We start from the raw sequence: 11,119 nt of genomic DNA on the forward strand, positions 1-11,119 counted from the left end.
TTCTTTTACGAAACAAATATAGAATTGGATGACTACCATTTCTGCTTTATTCATAATTGTCTAGTGGTTGGGGGGTCTCTAAGCAACATTTTACATAGGATAATGAATTAACCCAACACTGTAGCTACCTGGTAAGCTAAATATTGTTAATCCAAAGGGCCAAACACCAATGAAATGTCTTATGCATTCAGAAAATTATGAGACCGTCCTGAAGTTACTATAAACCAAAGTTCTTGCTAAACACATCAAGATTATTGTTCAGCCCTGAGTTTAGTTATTTAAGAAGAAAATACCCATATTCATCCTGTTTTTTTGATTCGGCTAAGTACTTGCATAAGTAGATTCATTTTATCACATCATAGATCCTTCAAAATAGCTAGCACGTTGATGTCATCTCTGGCAAGCAATAAATTAAAAATAGAGAAGAAAATTTTCAGGATAGGCTATAAGAAACTCGTTTTCAAATTTTTGGTCAGGGGAGTGTATGAAACTACAAAAGCAATATTTCCCTTTATGAAGACACCATACATTTCAGACATAGGGTACAAGAGGATCCAGGCTGTGTCTGACCTGAAATCATTCTCCCTGAGGACTAGCTTTCACATTACTAGAAGGTGCTACATAAGCTTCCAAGGGAGGGAAGTAGCCCAGTTATGATTGATATTAATTTAAATAATAATTAGCATTCCATGATATCTCTAAGAGTATAATAATGGCATTTATATCTTAAGGCTAAACAACAACTCTCTTATTGGATTTGAGGCCCACTCCATAGTAGGGGAATCATACCTGTTACTGGAAACCTAGCCATATACCCAATACTAATGAAATCATGTATCTTCTAAGAAAATGTACTGTAACTACTTTATTAAACCAGCACATTTCTAATTGTTTTCTAAATATTTATCCTTTTATTGACAAGTAAGTGTAGCTCTCATCCATCATCAAAGAAACTTGTCTTTGCAACAATTGGAGACCACTACAAAAACAAAACAAAACAATACAAAACAAAACAAAAAAATCCCACAATTGAATGAAATGCAGAGCGCATCTGACCATGGGCTTTCCAGCCTTAAGTGCTGTATTTGCAAGACAATTCCAGCACTTAAGGCTCAGGGAACACTGTGTAAGAGGGGGCAGAAAGACAACATTTGCCATTGGGTCAGAAAATCTGCTGTGAGATTATGTACCCTAGAAATGACAGAGATGCTTCATCCACTTTACTTCAACAATATGGCTGCCTAAACAAGACTCTAACAAAGACAATACCAACAGACTTGCTAACATGGAAGGAGGAAACCTCGCAAGGTCCCAACCCAAGACAAAGGACTTCAGGCAAGTAAGTAATGCTGACTGAGAAATGAGGAAAGTCTCCCCCAAAAATGAACCCCCAAGTGGCTATCCAGTGCCCATCACTCAGCCCTGAAAACACATACATCTAAGAAACACTAAATAGGAGCAGTTGTATTTACACATTTATATTTATAGATTTATGCACTTTTACATATATTGCATATAACAATATCAATTAAAGAAAAAGGGTCAATGGATTCAAGAAGAAGCAAGGAGGGGCTGGGAGTTGTTTGAAGAAGGAAAGGGAAGGAGGGAAATTATGTAAATATATTTTAAATTTAAAAAAAAAGCCTGTTCCACTATCCCTTTCTTGTGTGTAGTTGTTGGGATCCAAACTCACAACCTTAGGCCTACAAAGCAAGTACTTTACCTATTTCTCATATCCACGGCCTGATTTATATTGTTTTGCTAAAAGATTCTTCCCCAAAGCAACCCCTTTTCTTAGCTATTTCAAGTTTTGCTTTCAGCTTCTGAAAAAACAAAACAAAACAAACAAAACAAAAACAAAAACAACAACAACAAAAAAACCCCACTCTGTTGGTACTAATGTGTGTCCAAAAACAAAATCTGTCCCTTGGATATGTGTATTATTATACATGACATGTCATGATAGTTGGGAACAAAAAAAAGCGGAGTGTTTAGGCCTTCCATGGACTCTGTGTCTAACTCCTATAGTTCCAGTTAACCTCCGCTTTTTTTTTTGTGGTGCTAGGGGTTTAACCCAGGCCTCATGCGTTTCAGGCAACTATTATGCCACTGAGGTACATCTCTAGCCCTTCATTCTACCTCCATGTTATGCTTTCTATTAGAAATCAAAACAAACAGCTGGGTCTGGTAATGCCACCCCATCATCATCTCAGCTTCTCAGGAAGCTGCAGTATGAGGAAGGATGTCAAGTTCAAGGTCTGCCTGGGCTACAGAAGAAGCTGAAGGACAGCCAGAGCAACTCAGTAAGACCTATCTTGGAATTTAAAAGAATGTTTTCTTTTTAAGTGCCAGGGATACCCCTTGGTGCTAGAGTACTTACTTAACACGCATAAGGCCTTAAGTTCAATACCCAGTACTGTAAACATCAAGCCAACAAACAACACATCCCTTGGGACACAATAACTGTATTACCACAATAAAAGTATTTAAAAGAAATAGTAAAAAGAGAAAAGAAAAAAAAACTCTAGTTAAACATTGTTCATCTGTTGGGAGGGGGAAAGTCGATTTTCTCCAATGCAGTATCTCTGATTATATATCAACCACATTCCAGGGCACATCCCAGGCCCAGGAGTAGTTAGCTGACACAAAACAGATTCTACGTTCTTTTATTTTGCTTTGTTTTCTTATTAATTTTGTTTTGTTTTGTTTGGGGAGGTCTGAGTTTGGGGCATGAAATTTGGTAGGTATGGAAGTGGAGAAAATCTAGGAGCAGTTGGAGGAAGAGAAATAATATGATAAAAGTGTCATAGTAAACAAATTTTAAAAGAAAATAGAAAACGTTCTTTTGCACGTTATTAAGTCAAAGAGAAATCTGGGATCACTTTGCATTCTATTGCTAGTTTTATTGCTAAAAAATTTAAAACTTCACACAAAAAAATGGAAACCTGACTCTCAAAAGAGAAACTTCAAAATGTGTGCCCACAAAATTAAACAAAAATGTCTAATTTCTATTTGATCTGCCTTGTAAATCAATATTCAAAACTTCTTTCTCCAGCTTGATCCAGCAGATAGAAAGATTGACGGGCCACTATTAAGAGAAAAATTAACAGACAATGTAACGATCTTGCTATGAAGCCCAGCCTGGCTTCAAACTTGTCATCCTTCTCAGCATCCTGAACGCTGTGATTAGTGGCATGAACTAATGCACTAGGCTTTTTAGACAAGTCCTGTAACCTCTGCGTGAAAATCATAACTCAGAGTTCAATATTATTTATGAATTGACTGAATGTGCTAGCCCCACCGGAGCCACCTCTCACCATCAATCTTAACAGATCAAAGACCTTCTCAGTCCCACTGCCAGCTAATAAAAGACATAGTACCTCTAGGCTTTGTCATAAGTAGGGTTATCATTGCTGTGATGAAACATTGTGACCAAAAGCAACTTGGGGGTGGGGGGAAGATTTTCTTCCACTCACTGTTGCATATAATAGTTCATCATTAAAAGCACTGAATGACGGAACTTGAAAGAAGGGACTGATGCAGAGGCCACGAAGGGGGTGCTGCCTACTGGTTTGCTCCTTTTCATTACAAAACTGCATCATAAGAGTGGCCACTAATAACCAAGTGACCCAGTCAATACTAGGCTGTCTTAAAAATTTGCTCTGTCAATGCTATTAGTCCAACACTTCAGTTTAGCCCCGGGTAGATTTTTAGGACAAGGGCAAAACCCTGCCACATTCTTTGCCAAAATATCCCAAGAGCAGTCTCTAGGCGATTTACTCATATTCTTCTCTGAATCTACATTGCTCTCTGTACCACTGTCTTCCATGCTCCCACTAGGATGGCCCATTAAACCCCACTTAAAGTGTCCAGGCAATTTTCTAGTCCAAAGTTCCAAAATGTTCCATATTCCTCCAAAGAGAAACATGGTCACATGCCTATCATAGCAATACCCCAGTCCCTGGCACCAACTTCTGCCTTAGTTGCTGTTCTATTGCTGTGAAGAGACACAACGATCAAAGCAAGTCTTAGAAAACATTTCACTGGGCCTGGCTTACACTCTCAGAGGTGTCATCCATTATCATAATGGCAGAGAGGATGGGGGACAGCAAGCTTGGCTCTTAGCAGCCAGGTGTACTGCTGGAGAAAGAGCTAGGAGCTACATCCTGATCCATAGGCCAACAGAGAGACTGTGAGCTTGACATGGGCTTTCAAAAGCTCAAAGCTGTGCCCACCCACCCCCACCCACTCACACCGTGATACAATTCCTTCGAGTTCCTAATTCTTTTAATCCTTTCAAAGAGTGCTGCTTCCTGGTGACTAAGCATTTAAATATATATGTGAGGGGCATTCTTTTTCAAACCACCATAGGCTTCATGCAGCCAGATCCTTAATGAGCAACAAGCCGGTTGAACAAACAACCCACTGTCTTCAAAATATAAATTATATGAAAAAATACAAAAGAGAGACTCAGATTAAAATAAGACTCGAAATGCCAACAAAATATCAGATCTATGTGGGACCTAATTCAAACAATAGAATTATAAAAAACTTTTGAGAAAATAAAATGTGAATGCTGACAGGTATTTGACACAAAGAAACTTTCCACCTGTCTTAGATGACAATGGTATCAAGCCTGGAGAGATGGTTCACAACCATCCATAATTACAATTCATAATTACAATTACACCTTCTTCCAGACCTCTATGAGCATGAGGCATATACATGGTGCACTTATAGATAGGCAGGCCAAGTAATCATGTGCAGAAGATAACATGAAAACATCTATTTAAAAAGGGCAAGAAAAAAAATAAAAGAAATAAAAAAGGCAAGAGTATCATGCTTCCGGCCTTAAAAGTACCCCATCATTAAAGGCATTTGATTGTATATTTGAAGTATACAATCATAAACTATTATGCCTTTAATGACTCAAATATATGCACTCAAGGGAAAGTATAGGGAGACACAGGTAAAGTATTTACTGATCATAAGACAGCTGTTGGAGGTGTTCAAGGTGAAAGATGGGTATATAAGGCTTTGTCATACTAGTATATTGTATACAAATACTCTGTATTGAAAATTTGCATTGTAAATTACTATTGTTAATGTAAGTTATGTTTTGATGGTATTATATTATGAAATGTCAAGAAATTTTCCTCCTTCCATGAAGACTTCTAAGCAGCAAGAAAAACAATTTTCAGATGGACTATTAACTAGGACATTAATTTAGATGTTACAAATTACTTAGAAAATGACAAAGAGAAATCATCTGCAGAAGATTGTTCAAATTGTTGCATGTTATTCTAACAATAAAAAAGACCATAAGAAGTGAGAGTCTTATGACCAAAGCAAGGAAGGCTGATAAATAAAACAGCAATTCTAAGTAGAGTTGTAGAGTCAAATTCAGTGTGGTCTAGGTTTGTTCCTTAACTTTGCTGTGTGCTTGTGTTGTCCATTAGCTTCATGCTGTTTGCAGAGAATGTAAGTTTTTGTGTAACCCTCAGACACTGCTTCTATAAAGTGGGGGTAAAAGGCTAGAGAGATGGCCCAGCAGTTTGGAACACCTATATGGTAATGTATAACCTAGGGGATCGAATACCTTCTTATGTCTTCTGTGGGCACTGACCTTCACACACACAGAAATTTTAAAATGATATTAAAATAAATTTTTAAGTAGGGGTAAAATATGTTGATCAGTAAAACAATTATCACAGGCCTGGCACATAGCAAAAAAGTAAACTGGCACATAGCAAATAAAAAAAAAAGGAAGTGCACATTTGTCTGTATTATACCATATTTGGCATGGAACTGTATTTTCTAGCAAATGGCATTCACTGCTAGTTTATTTTGCTTATGGGTATGTGATAAAATAATGGTATATTACTACAAATTAATAACCAATATAACAATATGAATTTTAATGAGGTTATAGTTTTAGCTGGGCATAGTGGTGGACACCTTAAATCCCAGAACTCAATATAGTCAATATGACTGCCATAAGCATTACCATACATGTTTGTCTGTTTTTGGTAACAATTTAAAAAAATAATAGCAACTATCATACTTAAAGATAAGGTTACATCTGGCCTGGTGTAGTGTCCATGCCTTTAAACACAGCATTTGGGAAGTAGATATGCAGATATACAGTTGTGGTTATTCTGAATAACATGAGAATTTAAAGTTTCAAAAATTTTCAGTGTCTAAGCAAAATAATGTCAATACATCACAAACAGATTAAAAGTTGCCATTATAGAGTTGGGCGTGGTGGTGCACGCCTTTAATCCCAGCACTCGGGAGGCAGAGGCAGGTGGATTGCTGTGAGTTTGAGGCCAGCCTGGTCTACAAAGTGAGTCCAGGACAGCTGAGGCTACCCAGAGAGACCTTGTCTCAAAAAACAAAAACAAAAACAAAAAAGCAATGCAAAACAAAACAGAAAAACAAAACAAAACAAAACAAGTTACCATTTTAATAAAAACATATTGGAATAAACCTAGCCAATCAGCAGACCCATTGGCCCATGAAAAGGTATTTTTTAATCAAACTTTAAGTGTAAAAACGTGCATGTTTCTTTTGTCATGTTTACTCTAGTAGCTGTCTATATGTTTATGTTGAACTTTTAAAAGGTATTTATTTTGAATTTTGAGATTCTAACATAACTACATAATTTCTTCTTCCTTTTCCTCCTCCAAGTTTGACTTTAAAGATATTCAACATAACCAAAAGGTAGGGCAAATAAAGAGAGACAAAAGAAGTGGGGCAGGTTGTGGAAAAGAAATTAAAAATAGTTTATTAAAAAAACATTATGGAAAAAACATTATGGAAATGCACACACACACACAAACACACACACACAATAGCTTCAGTTACAGTGCAATGACATATAATAAAAGGGGTAGCTAAAACAACTAGCTAAGAGGTTTTCTGTCGATTCCTTCTCCTCTTCTTGTTTTTATTTTAGAACATTTTTTTGAAATTATAATTACATAATTTTCCCTATTGTTTCCCTCCTTCAGCCCCTCCCATGTAATCTACTTTGCTGTCTTTCAAATTTGTGGTTCCTTTTACTGTTGTTATGCACATATATTTTATATTATTATTAATTTATATTATATATTATGTCTGATAATTATATATAAATACTATTATAAAAGATAAAATATATTATGATAATATAAATACAAAATTTTATTATATATTTTAATGTATTATTTATAATAATTATATATAACAATATATTCTGGACTTTTGTGGATATATGTTTCATGCCACCACAATTTATAAGAAAATTCAATTCTGCATCACTATGCTTCGCTGGTGCCATGGCTTTACTGGCAAAAACTAGCATTATCATTAAATAGCTCCAGCACCTCAGCAAGGAGGTGCTCCCTAATTACTGTCCTGTAGGTGTCACTGTGCCACTCACCCACTCACACAGCCATGGAAGCCTTCAAGCATTTGGATGAGGGCTCTAGGCAGCCAGCAGGCTAACTCTATGGGAGTTAGCATACTTTTGTGTTCACTTCCCCCTAACGTTTGTAGAATGTTCTCAGCCAGGTTCTAGGCAGAAATTCCAAGCAGCTACTGAGTGCTTAATGGTGCCTAGACTACCTCTTGTACCTCTTGTGTTAAGCCAGCTACTGCCCCCTGTTGGTCTGGCACAATACTGGCCACCTAACACCAGGATCCCACAGTTAAACCTTAGTCATAAAATATAGGTGTTTTAATCCAAGTATGCTTATACAAAGCATAAACTATTTTCAGCCATCATAAAGACTATTTACCAAATTAATATTAAGTTATATAATTAATAGTAGCAAATAAATGTTGCCCAGTTCAATTTAATAAATATTTATTAAATATGTATCATCTATATTTATTACCAGGGTGAGTATTAGGTAGCATAAGGGTCTTCATTGGGTATTTTGTTTTCTTTAGAGACAAGGTTATTCTGTGTAGTTCTGGCTGTCCTGGACTTGGCTTGCAGGCGAGGTTAGCCGTGAACTCAGAGTGACTGGCAGGCCTCTGCCTCCCCGAGGGCTGGGATTACAGGTGTGCGCCACTGTGCTCAGCTGTTTATTGGCTTGTTTTAGCTTTAAATTCTGTGTTATGTGCCCTCTATTGGCTGAGTTCATTGACCTTAAAGTTTAGGGTTAAAAACAAAACAACAAAAGCTGTAAGTAGCTAAGATGGGATTGTCAGTTAACCCGTCACACCACTAGGAGGGGCGTGTTGACAATTAGTCAAACCACTAGGAGGCACGTGTTGTTAGTTAAATGGTCGGACCAATAGGAGGAGCGTGTTATCAGTTAAAGGGTCGGACCAATAGGAGGGGTGTATTGTTGGTTAAACGGTCGGACCAATAGGAGGCGCGTGTTGTCAGTTAAAAGGTCGGACAAATAGAGGGGCATGTTGTCAGTTAAACGGTCGGACCAATAGGAGGCGCGTGTTGTCAGTTAAACGGTCGGACCAATAGAGGGGCGTGTTGTCAGTTAAACGGTCGGACCAATAGAGGGGCGTGTTGTCAGTTAAACAGTCGGACCAATAGAGGGGCGTGTTGTCAGTTAAACGGTCAGACCAATAGGAGGGGCGTGTTGTCAGTTAAACGGTCGGACCAATAGGAGGCGCGTGTTGTCAGTTAAACGGTCGGACCAATAGAGGGGCGTGTTGTCAGTTAAACAGTCGGACCAATAGAGGGGCGTGTTGTCAGTTAAACGGTCAGACCAATAGGAGGGGCGTGTTGTCAGTTAAACGGTCGGACCAATAGGAGGCGCGTGTTGTCAGTTAAACGGTCGGACCAATAGGAGGCGCGTGTTGTCGCTTAAACCGTCAGGCCACTAGGAGGCGCGTGACTACCGTTAGGGTAGAGAGAGGCCCTGAGGAGTTCAAAGTTCATACTCTATGGTTGGTGCTCTGAGGCAGGAAGCCGTCAGAAGCCGGGCGCGAGAGTTTTAGGATGGCTATTAATTTTACTGATCCCACGTGTGGTTTCAGCCACAGGGAAGTGGTAGCTTTCTTAAATGAACAAATAGTTAAAAATGGGCCTAGTAGATTCTTCTGTAGGTTGCAGTTGTGTAACTCTTGGAGCGATCTAGAAGAAGAGCTACAGGCCATCGTGACGGACTCGGCGATACCAAGGACCCTGAAGAAATCTTGCGCGTGGAGTGCCCTGGCCATGGCAGTGGGCATAGGTGAGATGCAGAGGCTGGAGTTCAGAGAAAAGGTAAGGCTGATGCATGATCAGCTGACTGAGCAGAGGCTGTTCATTAACGCCTTGTTGGGGATGGTACAAAGACAGAGGGATAAACCTCAAGATGAAAGGGCCATCGCCGAGTCCCAATTCCAACAGGGACTCACGGGCCTTGATAGAGTAGTAGGGCGGCCGAGGTTTGTCACAAATATGCCCCTTAGTGTGATGAGGACTCAGTATCAAAATCAGGAAGGAAGGAGAGGTGAGGGCCTGGGAACTGGGACGTATGGATTAAGTAATGTGTTCCGTGCAGAAGAGTTCTATGACTGGACTGTGAGACAGCCTCTAAGGGGTGGCCACGCTGCTGCTGCTGCTGCTGCTGCTGCAGCTCCTTGTGTAGAGGAAACCAGGTTTTCTGGAAGAGCAAACAGAAACGAGGCAGATAATTATTCTCAGCGTGAAATCCAAAGGGCTTGGGCTCAGCCTTGTGTGCTTTCGTCCTCTAGCTCAGTCCCACGTCACTTTGGTTCCCAAGTGGCAGCAGCAGCAGCAGCAGCAGAAGTCAAACGAATGCCCATAGTTCCTCCTTACACCCGTTCTAGACCTAGCAAGAGAGGTAGGCAGTCCCCGCCCAGGAAGATCCATCCTGAGAAAGTCAAGCCAAGGGAGGACACCGGTGGTGAGAACAAAAAGCGTAGCATGACTTGCATGGCTGGGGATTGGTACTGTGATAAGTGTAATGTGATGAATTTCTCCTGGAGAAATGTATGTTTCAAATGTAAGCAGTTCAAGGAAACAAAAGTAATTGAAGACTTTTTACACCGTTGGAGAAACTCTGTGATTTAAGGAATTTATGCTCTGGTTTTTTGTTTTTTGGTTTTGGTTTTGGTTTTGGTTTTTTTTTTTTTTTTTTTTTTTTTGGTTACTGAAGGGACTGAGAACATTTCTTGACCATTAGACACTGCATAAAACAAGAAAGCAAAATTGAATAAAATATAAATAAAAGTCACCTTTAACTTTGCCACTCAGAAAGTTTAATTTCTGCTTCATGAGTATGGCTGCATATAGAAATTTGAATAAATAGTTCTATTTACTAGTATTCTTGTGAAAACAAAATGGTTAAAGTTGTTTAAAGTTTAAAATGTTTATTCATTGGTTCTAGAAAATCCAGAGAATACAAAACAAACAAACAAACGGACTAAAGTTCACAAGAATGTCACCAACCCAAAACAGGTTTTAGATTTCTATTTTGCTAGATTCTTTGTTCTGGGTGACCTAGACATCCACTTACAGGAATGCAGAAACATCTCATTGTTGTTTCTAGAGTGAAACTGAATTATTTATATATCTTAGGTATTTGGTTTTTATATTTTTGAAAAGTTACTAAGGATGCATTCATACATAGGAAATGCAAATTTAACCACTCGGTAGCGGTTTCACATTTTGATGCATAGATTTCCTGTTAATGTGTGTTGATGTGTTATATTAAAATACATTCTTTTCTTATTTATATAGTAAAAATTGGAAAATAAGTAATAGAAAAGAAGCAAAAGAAAAAAAATCCATGTATAATTTCATTCAAAAATATTATTTACTTAATTTATTATAATTTATTCAGATTATATCTCCATTATTTTCCCTTCATTATATCTATATTTTATAAAATATATATTTACAACATATAGCTATTTTCTTCCCAATCTTTCTTTGATATCATGTGCTGATTTCATTATATAGCCATAATTCTTTTATTTATTATTTACTTTTGTGACTCCGGCCTTGAACCCAAGGCCCAGTACATGCTAAATATTCTACTATTGAAATTAGCCCTGAGGCTGTTTATTTATTTTTGTTTGTTTTTTTCAGAGATTTTATTTTGCTTTTGTTATTATCCCTAACACCTGCTTTTCTTTGCCATTGTTATCACTTATT

At 38.1% G+C, this 11,119-nt stretch overlaps 1 protein-coding gene across 1 annotated transcript; it reads left to right on the forward strand.

Annotated features, from left to right (window-relative positions):
- The first annotated feature begins 8,953 nt into the window (after window positions 1-8,953).
- Window positions 8,954-10,033, forward strand: LOC127185395 (testis-expressed protein 13A-like). The gene has a single exon (XM_051141871.1). It carries the CDS (start codon window positions 8,954-8,956, stop codon window positions 10,031-10,033), a length of 1,080 nt encoding a protein of 359 aa, XP_050997828.1.
- Window positions 10,034-11,119: the final 1,086 nt, after the last annotated feature.

Source organism: Acomys russatus, chromosome X (genome assembly GCF_903995435.1).
Source record: "Acomys russatus chromosome X, mAcoRus1.1, whole genome shotgun sequence".
Classification (NCBI taxonomy): Eukaryota; Metazoa; Chordata; class Mammalia; order Rodentia; family Muridae; genus Acomys; species Acomys russatus.